General features: G+C 49.4%; 7 protein-coding genes across 7 annotated transcripts; 2 read left to right on the forward strand and 5 right to left on the reverse strand.

Annotated features, from left to right (window-relative positions):
- Positions 1–3,562: 3,562 nt before the first annotated feature.
- AO090038000361 (uncharacterized protein) lies at positions 3,563–4,668 on the reverse strand (the record flags this gene model as incomplete). Its single annotated transcript, XM_023238324.1, has 2 exons — positions 3,563–3,582; positions 4,209–4,668. 2 exons carry the CDS (start codon positions 4,666–4,668, stop codon positions 3,563–3,565), a joined length of 480 nt encoding a protein of 159 aa, XP_023093106.1.
- A 2,266-nt stretch (positions 4,669–6,934) lies between these two features.
- On the forward strand, positions 6,935–7,895 carry AO090038000359 (uncharacterized protein; the record flags this gene model as incomplete). The annotated part of the gene is made up of 3 exons (XM_023238325.1): positions 6,935–7,516; positions 7,676–7,796; positions 7,867–7,895. The coding sequence occupies 3 exons, from the start codon at positions 6,935–6,937 to the stop codon at positions 7,893–7,895; spliced, it is 732 nt and encodes a 243-aa protein (XP_023093105.1).
- A 1,431-nt stretch (positions 7,896–9,326) lies between these two features.
- Positions 9,327–12,191, reverse strand: AO090038000358 (uncharacterized protein; the record flags this gene model as incomplete). The annotated part of the gene is made up of 3 exons (XM_001825240.1): positions 9,327–11,216; positions 11,260–11,988; positions 12,051–12,191. The coding sequence occupies 3 exons, from the start codon at positions 12,189–12,191 to the stop codon at positions 9,327–9,329; spliced, it is 2,760 nt and encodes a 919-aa protein (XP_001825292.1).
- A 921-nt stretch (positions 12,192–13,112) lies between these two features.
- AO090038000357 (S-adenosylmethionine synthetase) lies at positions 13,113–14,583 on the reverse strand (the record flags this gene model as incomplete). The annotated part of the gene is made up of 4 exons (XM_001825239.3): positions 13,113–14,113; positions 14,190–14,217; positions 14,350–14,407; positions 14,498–14,583. The coding sequence occupies 4 exons, from the start codon at positions 14,581–14,583 to the stop codon at positions 13,113–13,115; spliced, it is 1,173 nt and encodes a 390-aa protein (XP_001825291.1).
- Positions 14,584–15,291: 708 nt separating this feature from the next.
- On the forward strand, positions 15,292–15,963 carry AO090038000356 (putative signal sequence-binding GTPase GPN3; the record flags this gene model as incomplete). Its single annotated transcript, XM_001825238.3, has 1 exon — positions 15,292–15,963. One exon carries the CDS (start codon positions 15,292–15,294, stop codon positions 15,961–15,963), a length of 672 nt encoding a protein of 223 aa, XP_001825290.3.
- Positions 15,964–16,502: 539 nt separating this feature from the next.
- Positions 16,503–17,090, reverse strand: AO090038000355 (Apq12 family protein; the record flags this gene model as incomplete). Its single annotated transcript, XM_001825237.3, has 2 exons — positions 16,503–17,014; positions 17,075–17,090. The coding sequence occupies 2 exons, from the start codon at positions 17,088–17,090 to the stop codon at positions 16,503–16,505; spliced, it is 528 nt and encodes a 175-aa protein (XP_001825289.1).
- Positions 17,091–17,681: 591 nt separating this feature from the next.
- AO090038000354 (uncharacterized protein) lies at positions 17,682–20,129 on the reverse strand (the record flags this gene model as incomplete). The annotated part of the gene is made up of 3 exons (XM_001825236.3): positions 17,682–17,763; positions 17,824–19,358; positions 19,422–20,129. 3 exons carry the CDS (start codon positions 20,127–20,129, stop codon positions 17,682–17,684), a joined length of 2,325 nt encoding a protein of 774 aa, XP_001825288.3.
- Between the last annotated feature and the right edge of the window lie 1,974 nt (positions 20,130–22,103).

A 22,103-nucleotide genomic window follows, 5' to 3' on the forward strand; every position in this document is an offset into this window, starting at 1 on the left:
GATGAGCACTGGTCGTCATGAAAACTGATCCCTGCACGATCGCTTGGTTCCGACTTATTCACGGAAAAATGCAGTAGCAGTCGGTTTCGGAGGAAATTGTCAAAGTAGTAGTTGTATTTCCAATTCCTTACCTCGCAGATGGTCCGGATGACTATAAAGAAAGAGGATCGCAGACCACCGACAGTGGAGTGGATCGATCGACAGTGTAATGGACGAAAGGGTCCTGATATCGATAGGGGATCAAGAGACTTTCGGCGATGATAACAACACTCGACGAAGAATGGGGCGCGATTGCGTGGATCAACCTTAGGTAGCAATGATCAATCCATGCGTCCAGCTATTCGTGGATAAATGAATAGGACCAGTAAAAACACAATAACAATGGGATTTGGAATTGCAAAAAGAGGGTCCCAATGAAAGTCAAAAACCAAAAAGCAAAAAGTAATCCATACTTTTGTCAATAAATTAGAAATATGTCGCAGAACCACCGCGGGGCAATCCTTGGGTTTGGCACTCGGACAGAGCCGCTTCTTCCCCCGGAACGAATGGATCTGACCAGTGTGATATCAACTTTGCCCAAGTGATTTCGGGGGAGAAGTCGCTTTTGGCAATTTGGGACTGTTGACGTTCTTTCTTTTTTCTTTTCTCTTTTTCTCCCTCCTTTTCCCTTCGTCTTTTGTCCCTCTTTCGACCGTTGGCCCTCAAGGAGCTAGGAGTGCACGGAGCAAGTCAAACACGAGGGGAATGGCGGATTTCTGAAGCGACGGTTGTGGCTTGCACTGTATGGAATGATAGTACAAGAATCGTGTCGCAGTCAAACAAGGCAGATAGCGTGGAGGAGAACTGCAGAAGCCAATGAAACTGGACTTAGTCCTTGCTAATAAGAGCTGCTGACAATGATAGCGATTGAACCATAGGCTTGATTAGTTGTAGACTAGGCCCTGGAATGAATGGCTTGCTTAGTGGATGCCTCCCGAGGTAGGACGAGGCCAGCCCATTCGCCAAATCTAGTCATTGGTCAAAGAAATTTTCTCTTTTAGTGTATTTACTTTAGACTCACTGGTACTAGTAGTAGGAGCGATAGGTGACCGGGAGATCCTCAGTATCCTGTCAAGACCCTACGTGGAGTCCGACGTTTAGTAGTTTGAACGAATCTCGCCTGACCACTAGGAAGAAATCTAAACCAGGCAAGGCTGAGAGCACTAAGCGTTAAGTAATACCGAGACGGCGAAAGTGTAAAGATACCAATGGAAAGGCTGGACGATATAATATGATATGATGATAAAAGGATGGAGAGTCTCGGTCCAGAAGTCACCATCTACTTCCGTCTCTATTTTGGCTTTTCAGGTTTCTTTCGTCTTGCAATTAGTGACTCCCTATTTCTGGAGCAAAAATCATAATTGAGATGAAGAGATCATCGGTTCTACCGAATATGCTCTTGGAATGGAGGATCCGTGACCGATCTGCTTTTTCCTGATTTTCAATGGAATCTCGCGCCTTTCCACTTCAGGACCAATCACAAGACACGCGCTTCTCCTCGCTTTTGATTGATGATCGACCATCTCGTACGGTATTGTCATAGTAATTCATTCTGGATCACTTCGTTTCTGAGTCTTTTTGGGACTAATCGTCATATTAACACAGATAAAAAGAAAAAAGAATAATAAGACGAACTATAATACGAACAATAGCAAAACAAATATAATAATACCAAGCCTACGTGGCCCTAGCAGTAGTGGAAAGACCGTTAGCCTTTATTTCTGCTGGTAAGAAATGGTTGATCTACGAAGACGTGGAAGAGTCCCGTTCTGCTACCATGTCGATCCCGTCCTTAGTTCCCGGCGAAGAGAGACAGATGGAAGAGAAAAGCACGACACTATCAAAGGGTCATCGGTGTGTGATAAGTTTATTTATTTAGAATTAGACTTGTGCAACCAGACAAAGTTTCATCTATTGATATCGATGTCATTATATAAACTAAATGAACGAGAGGTGGACATGCTCTTCAACGGAATTCTTAAGTAACTTCCTAATTAGGGTTGACCCCGAAGAAGCCCCATAAAGCCCGCGATCGACGGGATCTGACATGGACAATTCTCCGTAATATTAAACTCGACAAAAGTATGCCACCTTCAAGCAAGAGAAAGTAGGATAGAGTTAACGAGTATCGATATGCAAGACAGCTCGACGGAGAGTGAGACAAGATCAGAGACAATCGGAAACAATCCCGAAGTGGTCAACTATCCGCCATCACAACGGTTACATCTGCCTAACCAGATACACTCCAACGTGAAATACTTGGATCGACCAGAGGAATCTGTCCCGGCCGACCAGATACTCACGGTGCTAGGGACATCCTCGAACCCTATAGGCTACTCAGAGTACCAAACCCACATAGTCCAGGCATTCCAACAGGCAGATGACCAGCGCCGACGACGGATTGACTTTGCACCGGAAGGTCACTTGAGCGGGAACTACAGTAGGGGCTGATCACTTTGGGACCGTGCGTTTGATATTCACAGTAACTGACAGTACATCGCTGGTAAGAAGGATGCTCTCTCGGACGATGAATGTATTGAGAAGACATGGCGCCATCGCAAAAATCATTGATTCTACTCCGCCCCCACCCCCCCAACCTCAACCTCAAGATCAACGGTAACACATTACTAGTAGCAACTATGCACAGCGTCCCCTCTCCACTGTTTAGTCCTACTTACCAGTAGATCTTAAATCGCGCCTGCACATTAACGGTTTGGATTGTGGCCACTTCTATACGTCGCATATTGTGTGGTTACACAGTCGCCCAGATGCCCTTTGACTATCGGGGCTATGTTGGGCGCTTCTTCTTTCTCTCCTTTTCTTTCCCAGTGCCGCCTTTTCTCTCTTTTCATCCAATCGACATGGCACGATTCAAGCTTTCCCAACCAGGTGCAGCGTAACCTATCCATGTCCTTTGGAGAGATAACGAACGGACGATAGCCGGGGAGGTCCGAGAAGAACGTGGAATCATTGGAGGTGATTTATGGCGCCAAGCAACTAACCAGTCACGGACAGGGAAATGGTATGCAAGTCATCACCGGAGCAGTTCCACATCAGCTGCAGACTAGGCTAGACCACGGACTCGGAGAAACACTAGGTCAAGTCCAGCCGTTGGTCTGTATCTTGCAGGGGTTGTACCGCGAGAGCTCATAGCCATCCAGACTGGACTGCATCGTCTGTCCGACGTGTTAGTGAACAGGTGGTGGTATTGGCGTTAACCGTTAAGCGTTGTAATATATACTTCGATGCTGATGAAATTATGTCTTTGAAGAATCTGCATCTATACACTGCCGGGATGTTATACCCACCGGTCCTCTTTGCAGATATCGTGGCTCTAGGACCAGTGCAGCTTTATGCACGGCCCTGCACGCGGCAAATGATCCTGCGAATGTATACCCACAGACCAGCTAAACGTGCGCATCGGGTGACCCGCCCGCTATGTATCCCCATTATGATCAATCCGGGTTGGGTAATAGTGGTGCAGAGTTTCAGAACTCGAACATCTCTCTCCCGTCCCATGCAATTACCCGAGACAACGCAGCCCTGAATCTTGTATTTGACGCATGTGCAACCATATGAGGGCGACTGCAGCATTTTCGAGACTAGTGGAAGGTACGTTACGTTCTCGAAATTTACTGGGATCAAGACGCAGTACAAGCTATCACTCTGAGCCCCTTTGCTCCTCTGTCATCCGAATGCCCATGGAGGCCGCGTCCTTGATTCGAGCGCAACGTGGAACGACTCGAACGTTCTTGTTTGTCTCGAGATGTACAATTCATTTCCAGGTGCAGGGTCCCAGTATGTGCGAAGTCTTTTCCCTGACAATGTGCTCGATGGAGGGAAGTCTGGAGTGGGAGATGGCTTGTGGGTATTGACTTTTGGAGGCGGTGATTCACGTAGGTTGTCTCCCTCAGTGCTTTGGTCAGTAACGTCTGGCATTTCGCCACAGGGTACCCTGTCGTTCTCCTCAAGTTTTGCGCTTACCCCGACAACCATCTCATCCAGATCGACAGCGCCAGTTATTTCATCACTAAACTCTACTTCGGCGTCCTCGAGCCTTTCGTTGCCCCCGACGTTTCCTTCTTTTGTGGAAACTTCATGAATAGTCTCATCACCCGATAAAATATCACTCCTCCCCAGTAGTTCCCCCTCAGTTTCCTGAGACGGACCTTCTTCAGTAGTATCTCCTTCATCCCGAGCGGCTTCGCCAGCTAGTTCCTGGAATAGTATGCCACTGTTCTCATATTTTTCGACTTTGCTGCCGTCTTCTTCTTCTTCCCAATTGGGATCGTGAATGACGGTTTCATCGCTACTGATGTCGATTTCGCTCATATCGACTTCTGTTCGTTCATCTTCCTCCACGTCTGTACAGACGCTCTCATCGACATATGTGGGCGCATCACGTGGTATTCGTCGCGTTGCGAGGCGAAGATAATATGGAACGAGAAAAATGATGAAGCACGGAGAAAGAGTTGTGGTCACGGCAGACAAAGGTGGCCCAACTTGGGTCAGAAACGCAGGAGGTTCTCTTGCGATGGTGAAGAATACCACTGCGACCGTGATCCGCACAGCTGTATAAAACTGTACGAGAGCATCTGACGGTATGTGGGAGGATGTACGAAGATCCATGGCTCCGAATGAATTGACATGAAAGTCCTCACTGTTTGTAAAACAGTGAGTTATGTATAACAGTGAGTTACTGGGTGGCTTTGACTGCTGCACGTACATCTCGACTTAGTAACTGCACACCTAATCTGATGATACAGGAAAACTTTATCGGGATTGGATGATCTCAGACTGACCCGACCAATGTTAGTGTTGCGTTCATTTCAACTACAACCAGTCCCACTCCAAATCTAGACTTCGGCCTGAACTCTGTTCGTCGAATAGCATTGAAGTGCATCGAAAGCTGACAACGGACGTGAATATTGACCGTGGTGAGGTATTGATGCCGAGGCTACATTGTGTCCTCTTTCTACATGTCGATTGTGATTAGCTATGCCGGAGACGATGTTCTTTTTCTGCTGCTGCTGAAGATGCTTATCTTCGGTTCAACCGAAAAGAAACCGGGTTTGCCCGCAATAACCCTCGGTAGAGCAACCATTCGCTCTTTATCCTTCGCGATGCTGCTTCCAGTTACGGTATCGTGTCGCCTGCTCTCTCGTATGAGATCAAGATCACCGTATAGCGGGTCCCTTCCTTTGTCCAACCCGTTTCCCCGGACATCCCAGTTCCTTTGTCTACGCTGAGGCGGAGTTACCTTTTTCGAAACTAGCGCTTTTCGCAATTCAAAATGTTAGATTATGACTTCAATTGAGGGAGCAGTGACGCTTTGTGGCAATGGAGCTGTCATATAAAACCTTATAAACGGTTCCATGACGGGTCATGAAGTCATACACAGTGGCATTGTCAGAGTCAATTGTCTGATGGGGCGAATATTACATCATCCCAGGTTATTCCAAGGCAGATCCCCATCAAGCAAAAAAAAGTGGACTGGCTACTGTATGTTTGATAACGTACCCCACGGAGTAGTATACACCATCTTCGAGTTAAGATAACTGTATCTAGATATGTTATATGATAAAAAAGTAGTCAAATTAGATAGATGCCTTAGGTCGCACCGCATCCATACGCAGATAATTTTCCTCCAATGGATCCTCACCGAAGGGCAACTCCACTCGAGTCTCGGCCTTAGTCAGAGAATAAGAGTCTTAGTAAGGTTTGCTAGCGCAACCCTTGTCAGGGTTAGACTATTGAATTCCCGCCTAGCGTTGCTCTGTATAGTAACGAGTCTAACCTAGAGAGTTTGACCCCGCAAAAAGCGGCCAATGGGGACACGTGAGCATCCCTGAGTCAATCGTTCGATTGTTCTTCCACAATTGAGTCCCTGCTGATTCTGGGTGTAGTATCATTCCACCTGCATTGAGGGATCTTCCGATTGTTCTCCTTCATTTTTACTGAAAACAGAAAGTGTACGGATTAAACTGGTGAGGTGGTTTAGTAAAACTGGAAATAGAATTTGCATGACTCGGGCGAGAAGGTCAAGACCGAGACTGAAAACGCACAGTAATGATGATCAGAAAAAAGGGAAAAAAAAGTACCAAATAAATATTCATAATCATTGACGAGGAGACTAACATGCTCCCCGGCGTGGAAGATTCCATGGTGCCGACAAAGCCGGACCCACTGCATGGTCAGCTGGTTCACTTGGTTTTTGTAGTGGAGTCGCCCAGTGGTACGCAACCCTTTTTCTCCTGGCAGAGTTGGTGCTGGTCTCGGTCAGCAATTCGCCTCATCACCGAAACCACGATGGGGTGGGCTACGATGGACGAAAAAGACCCTGGCAAAAAGGGACCAATCCATCGGACACTTCAATCAATTATGAACTAGGTTTGGTTGTGGTCGAAGGCCAGGGGATTGGTGAGTGGAAGAGCACCGAAGCAGGTCTCCGGTGGACAAGTTGGGAGTATGAGTCTAGGCCTCGCTGGATCGTCCGCTTGCAGAATCTGCCAGATCAGATGGTCATCAGGTCGGGTTTCTGTTTTGGGGTCTCCCGTACTACGCAACCCTAGTTTCTTTGGTCTGGAATGCCTGGACTTTCTCCTCTCTGGTGATTCCCTCGGACCACCCTTTCGCTTCTCTTAAGAGTTTCCTCCCCCATTCCATTTTCTTCCTTCTTTTTTACCCTCTCCCCAGATTTTCACACCCACTGTGCTCCAATTCAGCGTGCTTAATATTCCTCGCAATCTATCGCATCTCGCTCGTACATGCTACCTCTGTCTCATTGACTATCGCGCAAACAATTTCAATCCGTCCAACTACCTAATCGCTTAATCAACACGGCGAGTAAACACAAGAAGAGAAGAAAAATACAACATCACAGCAACCGCCAATCATGGCTGTAGCAACCATCGACATCATGCCGAAACAGGCATCCTCCTCCCCTCTCTCCTCCAACAACCCCTCCATGAACAAGCGCTGGCCCCCTCTTGCCGACAAGACCTCCCTGCCTTACAAGCTCACCACCCTGTCGCGCCAGAAGCTCGCCCGGGAGGCCACTGCCCCCGACCCAGATATCAGACGGTGCCTTGGCCACTTCCGTCTGCATGTTATCTCTATGGAGTGGGCACAGAAGGACATGACTACTCGGATCAACTCGTTCGAACTGGAGGATGACGAGTCCGAAGAGGAGGAGGAAGACAGCAAGCGCGACGACGGTCAGGAGAAGGACTCCGACGCGAGTGACTCCACCGAAGAGGAGAAGGAAGACTCCGAGACCAAGGCCAAGGATGGTACCGCCACCGACGCCCCTTCAGACAAGGAACCCGTTCAGGTGACCTTCACCGTCTCCTTCGACCAATCTGCTCCTACTCCTCCATCTCCATCCGACGAGAAAGAACAAGGCCTCTTGGAGAAAGGCCGCAACTGCCTAGAGAAGACAAAGCACCTGTGGCAATCACCCGCGCAGTGTATACCCGTTCGCATTGCCGGGTAACTGGCAAGCCACTACAACCATCCGCTACTACCAAGCGTACTGGGGACACCACCTACCCCCAGCAAATCATACGCATAATCTCCACTTACGAAGTCACGAAGCAACGAATCTCATATTTTCATTTCCATATACATATTTCAGGCCGGAAGCGCTAGCGCAGCAGGATCGGAGTTACAGGGAGTTCACAAAGAACCACATCATCGACTATCAATCAAGCATGTATCTAATAGAAAAAGTTGCTCAGATGAACATGTCACCACATGTTTGAATAGTTATAATAACAATAACCAATAACCAAACCAAAAATTCAAAACCAATTCAACAAAAACCAGTCATGATCCAAACCCACCCACCCAAGTAGTCCACTAGTAGAATCCATAACTTAGTAATCCCCAAGAATGACTCAACCCCGAAACCCAAAAACCAAAACACAAACAAAAAGAAAATCATAAAACCCACCCCCACAACCCAGAAATACTATTAGAACCAGACAATCACGCGCGTCGTACCTGAAGCTCGCCAACCACATCGATCTGCACCTCCTCGCAACCTGATAGGCGATGCTGAGCCTCTCCCCACAATCTCCCACCCACGTTGCGGTCTAAGGAATACTATTCCGTTGTAAGCAATGAAAAATGTGGGGAATAGCATTTCAATTCATTGTTTCCCTCCTTGCTTGGCTGCATGTTCTATTTAGCCGGATTCGGACTTCCCGTTTTTGCTTTTGTTCGTTATGGCTGGTGGGTTTTTTTCTTGGCTGTGGGGATGGATTGATATTGTCCTGTACTGTGTAAGTGTGAGTAGGTGAGTCGATGTTACTTTTGGTTAGGTAGTGGATTTAATGGGTATTTTGCCTGGGGGGCCTAAGAACTCGAAACTACGGAGTAGTTCTTGAGTCACGGTGAGGGTGAACAAATCCGTTAGTAGTCACTGTGCTTTCCTTAGGTAATGTAGCCTACTCAAAAGGGATAATTTACGCGCCCTGTGTCTGGAGTACAGGGTACTTTTAACCGCTACCCTTTTACTTCTACTATCTAGTATCTGATACCTGCACTGAAGTGTTAATTGACCACGTGGGTTTCTTTCTTTCTTTCTTTCTTTTTTACTTACTCCCTAACTACTACCTATTAGTACTGTATATAACGTAAACCAAGTCCATGCACCAATTCCATCAGACCCAATCTAATTAAACAACTAACAATGAAAAGCGCCGACTAGTCCTCCAACTAACCATAATCCAACCTATTATCACAGCCTTAGGTAAGATAATAGCTTCAGTTGCAATAGTGGGAATCTATTAGTTTCGTATTGAGTGGTCGCATGACCTCGTCTGTGCCCGTTTAGTGCTGTTTTACACGTATGAAGGAACACTATGGGCTGTCGATCTCGGGTAGGGAGTTTATAGCATCCCATCTCATATCATATGAATGATGGATGGTTGGTCATTGTCCATGGTTTTTGGTTTTGGGTTTGGTTTTCCTGGAGAGATGGTGGATTGGTGAGTGTTGGGTTGCATGATTGTAGGTTATGGTCTGTGGGTTATGTTGGTCTATGCGTGATAGGACACGTAGCGCTGGTCTGTTGACCTGTCTTATTGTCGGAAGTCTAACTCCGTATTCAATCAAAAGGAAGAGATTCTTATTCTTAAAACTTGAGAAGTCTCATGTTGAAATGGTTAGGTTCGGTCGTCTATGCTCATGATGTATCGAAACTAAGAACTGCAGTCATACCCAATCCCATCCCAACAACCGTAAACGCCCGCTAAGCACAAAGTCCAGCCATGATTGCCTGTTTACAGACCAAGATCGTCATCGTCGTCCCATCCCAGGTGCGCATAGATTGATTTCTCGGGTGTCACCGGCACCGCGGTGCTTGTCGGGACAGATAATCTGGTAGAGCCCTTGACTGGTGTTCCGAGCACCTTCGCTGGCGTATCTGCGGCCACTTCTGTTGGCCCGTCGGCCTGGATAAGTGGCACTGTGAGGTTTTGTCTCGGTGGAGTTTCCATCACGAGTGAACTGGTCGGTTCCGTGACTATGTCTGGACGAGACTTGGTGCGCCGCGATGCGACGGGCGTTGTCGGTGCCACATCGGTCGACCGGGGTATCGGGCGCCGAGGTACGCGGAAGAGGTTTCCGGAAGAAAGAGGTGAATCAGCCACGCTGGTTGCTGGTCCATCAAATGACCCTAACAGCTGAGTTGGCCGTCGCGTTGGTGTTTCCTGGATCGCGTTCGTGTCTCTGGAGCTGGAAGCGATAGAGAATGATTTGGGTCGCGCGGTAGAAGCGGGGACCACAGGTGATCCGTCGCCTCCAAAGAATGAGGACGCCTTTGGTTGGGTAGATGAATGCATCGACATGCCTCGGGGAAGAGGGGGCATGCCAACGATTACGTCCCTCTTTCGACTGCCCTTTGGCGTAGCCGCGACCTGGACTCCTTCTCCAAACGGGTTGCGGACAGGATTTTTCGGTTTCCTTGCACTGCCTGTGCGTCTCTTCTCAGCATCTTCGGCAATGTCCTTGGCGACAAGCTCCCTGTTCGGCTTTCGAAGGGCATTAATCGCGGCGTCGAGCTCCTTCTTCTGATCCATGAGCATTTGCATCTTCCTCAGCTTGGTCTCGTGTTGCCGGGCCACAGCGTTCAGGTCGACTTCACGATTGTCTACTCGTTTGGCCTTCTGAATACCACCTCGTACATTAGCGCTCAAGGAAGGCAACAAAGGTTCTATCGATTCCCGCTCGGGCTGTGATGGCATGGTATTGAAGCGACTCAGCGATTGTCGACGTCCTTTAGAAGCTGTCTGTTCATCCGTTAATACGCGTTGCAATGTACGACGAGGATGCTTTTGCGATGGTTGCCGTTCTACAGCTGCCCCAGGCTCTGCTCGGGGCATATTCTTCGGCTGGGCCTTCTTGGGGAAAGGCGATAGCACGCTAGGGACCCCGAGTTTCTTGGTGATCGATTTGCATTTATCCGGTAGGCGGGAAGCATAAAAGGGTATGATGACCTCAGTGCAAAAGTCCCGAACGGCATCACTTTCAACCTTCTTGCCCCCCGACTCATTATCGCCATAGCCTTTGTTTTGATCAGAGACGGCAACACCGTCGAAGCTAACGGCATGCCAAATGCACAGCCGATCGAGGTGCAGTTCAAGCATAACTTTCAAATCTTGTATTTTCTTAGGCTTTGATACTTCCGTCTTGTCGGACCCGTCACCAGTAGACTTTGCTTCATCCGCCATGACGGCTTCTAGAGCCATCGTTTCGAGAATGAGAAGGATCTGAAGCTGTGTCTCTCGTAGTCGTAGATCAGCAACGTGCTTCTTGAGTTCCGCGTCGCGCGACGTCTCGGTTGATACACCTTGATCTGCAAGCGCTCGACCTTTCCACCATGTCCGAATAAACTGTTCCTCTGTAGGGTAAAGCCCATTCTTTCCGAGCTTCTTCTTCTTAGTTTTTCTCTTCCTTTTAAGTGTCGATTCATCGTCCGAAATAGTGAGTACAACATCTTTCAGAGTCGAAGGCAATGTCTCCCGGTATTTGAGATCCATCTTCTTAGCCGTAAGAACAGCCTCTCGATAAAACTCAATGAGCTCCGAGGGTTGAGCAGACCCAGACTCAGACGATTGGAAAGCCGTACGACAACGTGCCAGCGGACCTTTAGCAAAGTATGCCACGGAAGTCTTTCACAATTAGCACAGAAACACAACTAGGCCCAACACATACCTTGGAAATATAGAGGGCTTGCAGATACTGCTCCCTGAGATTATCCAATATTTCCTGCGGCGACTGAAGAGACTCAATCTTCATAGACTCCGTCCCGACGCCATCACCACCCCCATGCTCTTGAGAATCCGCCGCAATAGGCATGAAAACATCAGAACTCACGCCCCTCTCCAAACATACCTGAGGTGCCACAGATTGACTCCGACTCTCACCGGAATCCACCGGTGGCGACACATCCTGCATGCGCACATCGTGATCCACAGCGCCGAAAACGACAGAAACGTCAAACTTAGATCGCTTAGTAGGAAAATGAGGATCCGTGACGGGGTCATCGATCTGCGCCATCAACCACCAGTCACCACCCTCCTGAATAGGAGACATGCATCGAGGAGCCTGTTTCACCTCCGATGGACTCCACCCTTTCACAGCAACAATGATATCCCCTTCTTCCACACCGCGAGCTAGTTTTGAGAGCGCATAGATCCCCTTCTTCACTCGCTCGATGACGTAAAGCCCACCATCAGACGCCAGTCGTACAGCCAGAACGACGGGCTCTAATCGTAAATCATTCTCTAATACAGGGATATTAGCGACGAATAAGCTGCCGGGCTGTATATCGGACAACACGGCGGGGGAGAAATCCAGCCATGACAACGGCAATCGGCAGCGCGGAATAATGGCAATCGGTTCTAAGACGTATGGTTCATCGGATAAGGATGCGGCATGAGCCTGTGTATTGCGGGTCGGTCAGTATCCGACTACACGGTGTGGGATGAGTTGCCGTCACTCACCCGAATGCTGATAGTCTGTTTGGTCCAGTCATTCTCGAGGTGACATGTTTTCCGCTTTTTGGAGCGCGGGTTAGTGACGTCCTCTTGGAGGGGTTTCACTGAGAAAGGGTCAAGGGCGCTGGAGGAAACATGCGAGGCCATGAACGCGTCTAGTTAAGCAAGCATTGTGTGCTTTCATAAAGGAAGAAGAAGGATAATCAAGGCTCGACTTGACAAAGCGTAATGCCAAGAGGGACTCGGTATAATTGAGTAATCGAGAGATAATGATATGATATGGATTGATAGGGTCACTAAATCTATGTCCCGAAAATGCTGGCCCGCGACGACGCGATTAAATTGGGGCCCTCTTGGCATCACGCGTCACGGTTCGAACAACCTTCGACTGACGCACATGGAAAATGACTTACAGCAAACTAATCGTTGCAGTTCCAGATTGTGCCTGAGCAATGATCCACACACTGTTGAGGATCACATAGCTGCCGCTAGGTATTTGAGGGCTACAAAGTAGATCGAGGGAAGAGACACCTATCCACATCTCTAGAAATTACAAGGACGATATACCATAGCGACTTTACTTTTAACATCTACACGGAAACATAGAGGCCATATAAATGGTTCATTGTTCATTACTCTATAATGCTAATGTTTAGATTAGCACAACTATGACTGGGCAAATGCCGCCGGCCATAGATAGATCATCTCCTCTCGGACGCTTGTCCGAAGCACAGCTTACGACAAGCGTCCACAAACTTCTGTGCGGACCTGGTCCTGAATGACGCTGATGGTCCGCAGATGTCAAGCCTGAGGAGGCAGTGTGTTGAAGACTTTCGCTCCCGGATAACGCCGTAACATCCCTCCCAACAGATGAAAAGTGGTATCATGTTGAATTTATCCCGCCGAACCCGCCTTTTTATAGACGATCATGCAAAAATTATAAAAGAAATATGGAACAAAGCTTTTCTGACGTGTCTATGCTCATGCTTTGAGTTGTTGAAACAAAGCAAAATCATCACATTCGTAACGAAACAGGAGAAGGAAGATTATGTAGTCACAGCGACGCGCTTAGAACTTGAGGGTCTTAGGCTTCTCCCAGGAGAACTCCTGGTTGGTGAAGTGACCGTTCTTGGCGGTCTGGAAGTAGATGGGCTTGGCCAGATCGAGCTCCTTGACAATGACACCGGGACGGAGGTCAAAGTTGTTGCGGACGATCTGGACGAGCTCCTCGGAGGACTTCTGGGAAGTACCGTAGGTCTCAACGAAGACGGAGAGGGGCTCAGCGACACCAATGGCGTAGGAGAGCTGGACAAGGGCACGACGAGCAAGACCAGCGTTGACCAGGGACTTAGCGACCCAGCGGGCAACGTAGGCGGCGGAACGATCGACCTTGGAGTAATCCTTGCCGGAAAAAGCACCACCACCGTGAGCACCCCAGCCACCGTAGGTGTCGACAATGATCTTACGGCCGGTCAGACCGGCGTCACCCTGGGGACCACCGATGACGAAGCGGCCGGAGGGCTGGAGGTGGTAAACAGTACGGTCGTCGAGGAGCTCAGCAGGAATGACCTGCTTGATGATCTTCTCCTTGAGAGCGACACGGATCTCCTCAGTGGAGAGATCATCGCTGTGCTGGGCAGAGATGACAACGGTGTCGACACGCAGGGGCTTGACAGCACCGTTGTCGTGGGCGTACTCAATGGTGACCTGGGTCTTGGTGTCAGGGCGGAGCCAGGGGATGGTGCCATTTTTACGAGCATCAGTCATGGCCTTGTTGAGCTTGTGGGAAAGGATGACAGTCAAAGGGAGGAGCTCAGGGGTCTCGTCGGTAGCATAACCGAACATGATACCCTGGTCACCAGCACCGAGCTTCTCGAGGGCCTCATCATAGTGAAGACCCTGGGCGATATCAGGGGACTGCTGCTCAATGGCGACCAAGACGTTGCAGGTCTTGTAGTCGAAACCCTTCTCGGAAGAATCATAGCCGATATCCTGGATGGCACCACGGATGACCTTCTGGTAGTCAAGCTGGGCCTTGGTAGTGATTTCACCAAAGACCATGACCATACCTGGAACATTGTTAGCATTTGCGCATTATCTAACATAAACAATACTATTGTTTATGTAAGGGTATTTGGCACATACCAGTCTTGGTGGCGGTCTCACAAGCGACCTATCATGATAACCAAATTAGTGCGTGCTAAATTTTGGTGCGGAGATAAAGCCGGTCCAATCGGGTGGGGAGAGGAAAAAAAAAAAAAAGGGAGGGGTTCCGCAGAAAAGTAAAACAATTTCCGCTCCGTACCTTAGAGAGAGGATCCTCAGCAAGGCAGGCATCGAGGATGGCATCAGAGACCTGGTCACTAATTGAACAGTCAGGATTTTATTCGAATTGTATCAGTGGGTGCGACCTTCAGGAGCAGGGTCGTATTGAGGGTGTAAGGGGTACGAACGCAATCTTATCGGGGTGACCCTCTCCGACGGACTCGGAGGTGAAAAGAAAAGTGCCGGACTTGGGGAGGTTTGCGACGGAGCCCATTGTGAAGGATGAGGATGATTAGAGGGGGGGATTAATTGAAGAGAGTACAAGAGTGACGGAGAAGGAGCGTCAATTCCACAAAGGGGGAGAGAGAAGAGATATCAGTGAGATGAGATGAGATCTGAGGGAAAAAGAAGAGGGGGGGCGGGAGGAGGGAAAAGAAATCGAGGGGAATCTGGCCGTATTAATGTGCCGCCGATGGCGCCATCTTCCTCCGGCGGTCACCCTCGGCAGAAAAAGTGCGCATTCTGACATCTGCGCCAATCCCCGACGTCCAACCGTGAATGTGCAGCATATTGTTACCGATCGCCCCTGTCTTTCTGCGGCTGGCCCCTTTAGTGCGGAGTATACGGTGACGGTGACGGAAAACAGGCTATAACTATTCCTTGTTCACTGCGGTGGTGCCCCATCGTCCCTGATCTTGTTCGTGCATCCATTATCTAGCGTCTTAGCGTCGTATACAGACGCGGTTAATAAATCTCTCTACCCCGCGCATCTTACCTCAGAAAAATGTCCAAGTTCGGTGTCTTGGTAATGGGCCCTGCGGGCGCAGGGAAAACCACCTTTTGCAATGCCGTCATTCAACATCTCCAGCATACTCGTCGAAGTTGTTTCTACGTCAACCTGGATCCGGCCGCCGAAAGCTTCAGCTATGAACCTGACTTGGACATCCGTGAACTGATCACTTTGGAAGATGTCATGGAGGAAATGGGCTTGGGGCCCAATGGAGGTCTGATCTATTGCTTTGAGTTCCTCCTGCAAAATCTGGACTTCCTATCGGAAGCCTTGGATCCGTTGAGCGAAGAATATCTGATTATCTTCGACATGCCGGGCCAGATCGAGCTCTACACACATATACCCCTCCTACCGTCATTGGTACAGTTCTTGTCGCGTGCGGGGCCCCTGAACATCAACCTCTGTGCGGCTTATCTCCTCGAAAGTACCTTTGTCGTTGACAAAGCCAAGTTCTTTGCCGGCACCCTAAGTGCCATGTCCGCAATGCTGATGCTCGAGATGCCCCACGTAAATATTCTGACTAAGATGGACCAGGTCCGGGACATGGTGACTCGCAAAGAATTAAAGAGATTCACCAATGTGGACGTGCAATTGCTGCAGGATGATGACGCTGATGCGATGGGAGACCCGTCGTCCAAAGAGACATTGCTCAGCGGTGGCTCATTTAAACAGCTCAACCGGGCCGTCGGTCAACTTATCGACGACTTCAGCATGGTCTCATTTCTGAAATTAGATGTGCAGGACGAGGACAGTGTCGCCGCTGTTCTAAGCCATATCGACGATGCCACTCAATTCCATGAAGCGCAAGAACCGCGCGAACCCAACGATGAGCAGGAGGTTAATTACGAGGATGCAGACATATGATCGACCATAAATATGAAGAACTTAATTGCCAAATTAACCTTGTTCGAACATATCATCTGGGACCTACCGGCGGCTACAAGACGGAACCATCTCATCCTTCCAACTTGTTATCATCCGACCGCCAGAGGCACCAGAAGGTCACTGACACGCTTTGATCCCGTGGCAGGGATTTGCCCGCTTAGCCGGGTCAGAGCCAATAATTAGCATCAGAGCGCGGGCGAGCAATCAATGCAAACCCAAACATCGGGCGCTTGCTCCCTCATCACAGGCGCAGAAATGCCACGATATAGAAGTCATGTATCTAAACGAACTCCATCACGAAAACAAAATAATGTCGCAAATAATACTAAATAATGTATGCATCATACTCCCAACGTCGTAAAAGCGCAACGAAGGAAAAAACTTATAAAAGCCAACGCCGAGAACGCGATTATCACCAACTCCCCAAGTTGGCATTTTTCTCCAGCATATACCCAAGAACATCTCAACAGCATTAATCACACGTGATTCGTAAAAACCAAGCTGAGGTGGCTAAAAGCTCAGCCCCTCCCTATAGGAACCTGGAAATCCCGACCAGATGCATATCCTCCCCAACCTCCAGTGGCCGACGACGATCTTTGACCGCCCTCAAACCCATCCTGGAACTTCTCCGCGAATCCCTTCACGACTCCGTAGAACCAGCCTAGATCGCGACCGGTCTTCTCTAACCCAGCATTATACGCGTACCAGATGGCTCCGAGGATGAATCCCCACCAGACTAATCGCAGCGCCAATGTAACCCAGAACATAACGACACGTCGCGCATAGTCGAGGACTTTGAGGGAGATGATGAAAATGAGAGCGAGGATAAGGACCGAGACAAGGTCGGGCATTGAAGAAGCGAGCATGGAGGCGAGAGGTTGGATGATGTATGGGTCCAGGTAGGTTGATTTCAGGTGGGAGATGTAGGGATCCAGATATGTGGTGCGGGCGTTGTTGACTTGAAACGCGATCGAGGATGAGGTGAGCTGTTGGATTGTAGGGTTGTCTTGGATGAGGGATATAATGGATTCTTGTGTCCGTTGTTAGCGATCGCTAGGAAGCTGTCTGTGTATTGTTATCATAAACTTACCGGGAAGGAAGTCCATGGCGACGAAGTTGTGCGGTGGTTCGCGTTTGGCTGGGACAAATACAGTAGACAAGAGGTAGACCAAAGCTTGAAACAGTCTAGTGATCGCACTTTATAAAGGAGCCAAAAAAAAAAAAATCTCCTATCACCGCTATAAGGAGCACTGATGCATGATTGTTGAATATCTAAGACATATGCATTCTTCGGAGGACAGATCAAGCAGAACAAACAAGCGAGCAAACTAAACAAACACACGGAAGGGATCATGTCAGCTGTATGTATGTATTATTACTCTTCTTGTTCGCCCTTTCCCCCTCTATCTATCCATGTGTGTATTAAAATTGACCATATCGTGGTCACGATATATACATATCCACATCCCTTGTGGATTCAGTTTCGACCATATACAAACATCGTCAATATGCACAGCGCCCAAGTAGTTGTCGTCTTGAGCCAAAGAAAAGCGTCACACACCAGGCGCTACCATGCGCCTCCAAAACAGAAATTGCGACTCTGTGTAACGCCGGAACACCGAGACCAAGCGCCAGGGGATAAAATCGTCAGTATATATACAGGAAGAATAACGTAACATAATCCGGAGAGATATAGATCAGCCCTGTAGGGCCTTGAAGGCTTCCCGCTCAGCCTGAATCTCAGCCTGCAGTTTCCGAGTTTGGCGAAGTGCCTCGTCACTGTACACACGTTAGACTTATAATCCAATCAAGAAGAAAGTACAAGTCGACGGTACTTACCGGTCAGACTGAAGCTCAGCCACTTCGATTTGCGCACGGTTCATGCGGCTAACTACTTCTCCCATCTCCATATCGGCGTCGCGGAGAAGTCTTTCAAGTTCTTTCACCCGCCGCTCCAGGGCCTCCGGCTTTACGGCCTGATTCAGCGAAATTCCATCGCCGCTAGTGGTTTTATCTAAGCGGGGAGAGCGGGCAACGAAGGGTGATGAAGGAGGCATGGGGGACAAGCCGGCGGGGCTACGAGCACCGTTCTTCATCCGTGATAACTGAGCGTTGTGGCTTTCATTCAGCTTTTGAATCTCTTCTTCGTGCCGGGCCATTTCTTCCTCGGCGTGTTGTTGAGCTATCAAAAGGGTGTCTTCCAGCTCTTTGAGACGCGCCTGCATTTCATTGATCCGAACCACAGAAAGCTGTTGCTCTTTTTCACCTTTGCCGATAGCGTCTGCCAAACGGTTGCGCAACGCGTTGTTCCTCTCGAGCTGTTTCTGCACATGCTGCGAAAGGCTTTCCGTCCGACTAACCGAGGCTGCTAGCTGGCCATGTTCTTCCTGAGGCGACTGAACGGCGCTTGCTTCAGCTTGCTCCCGTTCAGCCTGGAGCTGCTTATATGCGGACTCTAATGATGACGATGTGGCTAGTACCTCAGCAAATCCCTCTTGGTCAGCTCCGAGGCCTTCTGGAACGGTGATATCGTGTTCTTGCAGCAATACACGAAGGGATGTGGTCTCCTGCTCAGCACGGTCAAGGTCCATCTTAAGCCCTGCCAATCCCTTTTCGCACTGCCATTTCTGATCCAACGCCTCTTCGGCACGTTGCCGGAGATGGTTGACTTCCTCTCTCAGGTTACGGACTTCTCTCTCGTAACCCAGTTTGCGTGGAGAGCCTATTTGCTGTGCGTGAACAAGCTCTAGCTCCATGGCCCGGATACGCTTCTCGTATTCTCGAGCTTCGTAAGCTTGACGGTCGAGCAGGCGCCGAAGGGCGTGGTGAAGTGCATCTCGCTGTGCTTCAACACTCTCCACCCGATCCGCCATGGATTCCCGGGTGTCAACACCCTTGGGAGTGACTGGGCTTGACTGCGACAGAGAGTTGGAACGGGACAGTCCTGTCCGTATGGTAGGCTTTGAATGCATCCGAGCCAATGAGCTGGAGCGCGATAACCCCCCTGCAGAGTTCCTCTTGCTACTAGGAGTTTCATTGTCCTCCGATATGGTAGCAAATCGGCCTCCTTGTAGTTGCGCTAGCGCAGCATTCTCAATCTTCAGAGCTTCAAGCTCTTCCAACAATCGCTGAACCTCCGTGGCATCAGATGAAGATGCTGCGCTATTTTTCAATTCTGGAACCATGTGGTCACGAAGGTGATCCCGCTCATTTCGAATCTGCTCCAATTCTACTCGCATGGCCGTGAGCAAATCTTCAAAATTGTCTTTGATCTGTCGCTCTTCCGCCAATTTTCTGCGAGTGGCTTCCAGAGCACCCTCGAGTTCTTTTGTCCGAGAAGACAGATCGGAGAGGTCAACTCTCTCTCGCCGGAGCTAATTAAATCTGGTCAATTCCATGACGGATAATAAGGGAGCGGAAGAGATCCATTGACATACCTGATGTACTTGTGATTCCAGTATCTGTACATGTGAATCTGCCGCTGCGCGGCGAGCCCGCTCCTCTTGCCATCTCTGCGTTAAATCTACTTTCAATTGAGCCCGTTCCTGCTCCGATGCCCGCCGATATTTTTCAACATCGTCAATCCGCCCATCATACACCAGGCGAATGGAGCTGGTACCCGAGTCAGAGAAATAGTCACTGGTACGTTGATTTCCGTTGTCCAAAGGCAATTCCGATTGAAGCCTTTCTACCAAGTCCTCCAACTCCATCTCCCGCCGGATGGAGCCAGCCAACTCAGAACTGATTTCCCGGAGTTCATTTTCGAGTTCAGCCACATGCGCCGTGGAAGGTCCTGTTTCCAAGATACTTGCACTACTCAGGGACGGATTGCGCGGCGGGAAGCCCTTTGAGGCATCGAAGGGCACCGTCGTGGACGGCGTTACCGCACTGGGTAAGGAAGGAGGCATTGGGGATGGGAGCGGAGAATGACCCAGATCTGAGACTTCAGTGCTCGATGACTCTGCACCAGGTGACGTAGTAATGGTGCCTCGCCAGCCAAAAAAAGAGCTGATTTTGTGACCGGGTGTTTTAGGGTTTTTGGCGTCTACAACGCCGGATATAGAGCGTCCGCTCGAATCGATGTGGAGGGGAGGGGGTCGATTTGACGGATGGTGTAAGGGCATGGTCGTAGCCCGTTTCTGCATCATTGAGGGAGACTTGAGTACTGGGATAAACGGTTCGCTAAAGAGACGACTATGCACTGGGCCCCCATTCACGAATTGGGAGCCGTAGTCCGCGTCAAGACCCACGTCGTCGTCCGACGAATCTATGAATGAGGCGGATGTGTCTATGCGAAGAGGAGGTGCGGGCTGTCTCGCATGGGGAAGTCTGAGGGTAGCCAAGAAAAGAGTGGGATTAGCTGTGACACTTCTGAAGGGGGAATGGGCAGCATGGGAAGTCCTCTGCCCGGGTGGGGACCAGGCGAGTGTGACAAAATGAAGATCAGAACCGGGGGGACGGTGCCGGATAAGAGGGCATAAGAACAAAGAGCGCTACGGCTTTCATACCTATCCAGATCCCTGGGAACAAAGAGAGAGGGGTCCTCCGCGGGAACCAAGCCGGATAATTGGGACAAAGTGGCACGAGAATGTGTCTGCACGTCAGAAACGCTCGTGACAGGGATTGGAGGATCTGCAGGCGATACGCCTCCGGAGAAGGAGGCACTTGAAGAGGACTCGGACCGGCGAGGGGGTATCACAGCGGCCGCATTCTGGGGAAGCGGTTTCCTGCGCACGGGGGAGGTGGTCGTAGGAGAAATGACCGGAATGGAAGTATGAGGAGGAGCGGTTGTGGAGGATGCGGATGGAGGAGGACTTGGCCAACCGCCGGTGTCACCAGTCCCTTGATGGTGTGGTTGATGGGGGTCGGCGGACACAGCAGTAGTCGACGATAAGGCGCCAGGAGCCGGCGGAGAAGCCCAGCCTGGGGCCATGACAGGCATAGTAGATTTTATTGGAGATCGCAACACGGAATTGGCCAAGAAACATGCTATAGTGGAATTCAAATTGAGTCAGAAATAGGAAAGGGGACAGAGAATCAGAAACATCCCGTTAGCCAACGGGGGCATAGGATCGACGCACCCTCATGGTGACGATGAGCCTTGACTCCTTGGGGAGCACGGGCAAAACGGGCGATGACACGCGCCGGGTTGTTAGGGGTAAGACCAAGAGTGGGAATTGATAGACCTTGGGAATGGCGTATGTTGATTGATGGGAAGACTGGGAAAAGGAGCCTAGATTTTTTGTCCAGGAGTGAAGGTGACCAGGAGACTTGGAAAGACGACCAAACTAAGGGGTGGAAAGGAGAAAAGGATTGGCGGTTCGGGAAGACAGCCTAATAGTGAGCATTTCCTGATTCGGAGTGGAAGACCTGGTGGGGCGTTTATCATAAAAAAAAAGTATGGATTAATTTTGATCATTAGAATATTGAACATCTTAGGCGGTTAGAAAAAGGTTATTCGATTAGGAAAAAGAGAAGTACTCCTATTCTTAATATTCCTAAATTTGAAGTAAAGTCTATATTCTTGAAAAAATGTGTCCATTGCATAGTTACAAGTGCATACCCTCTGTCCTGGAGGAGATCGCAAAGAGAGAGAGAGAGAGAGAGAGAGAGAGACCGTGGCCAAGATCTGGAGATAAAAAGATCGTTGGAATGGAAGAAGTCCAAGCAGTAAGAAAATAGACGGCTCACAACTTCACAAGCGGCCACTAACCCCCCACTAGGGCGGCCGATCGCAAGTGAACCGTGAAGGACGGACCCACTCCTATGCATACTTCTGGACTCAGGGGCAATTGCAATGGCAACTTTGCCCTCAGTCCCAAACACAATCCCCTCCAGAAACAGGTTTCATCAAGTAGAAAAGTAAGACATAGACCAAGTCGTCGAAGATAAAGAAGCAAAAGAAGACTATCTCAATACTAGTAAACCCCGAAGGAGTTCATATCAATCAACTAGTTCCATCCTATCATACGGTGCAAACAATCTTCCTGTAACAATGGTGGGAAACCGATATACCACGATGGTCTGAGCTCCCAATATACTGACTTAGTCCAACCAACCCATCTCGATTCCACCTCACCACCACCCTCAACTACGCACAACTAAGGCAATCACCTCCG

Source organism: Aspergillus oryzae, chromosome 6 (assembly GCF_000184455.2).
Source record: "Aspergillus oryzae RIB40 DNA, chromosome 6".
NCBI lineage: Eukaryota > Fungi > Ascomycota > Eurotiomycetes > Eurotiales > Aspergillaceae > Aspergillus > Aspergillus oryzae.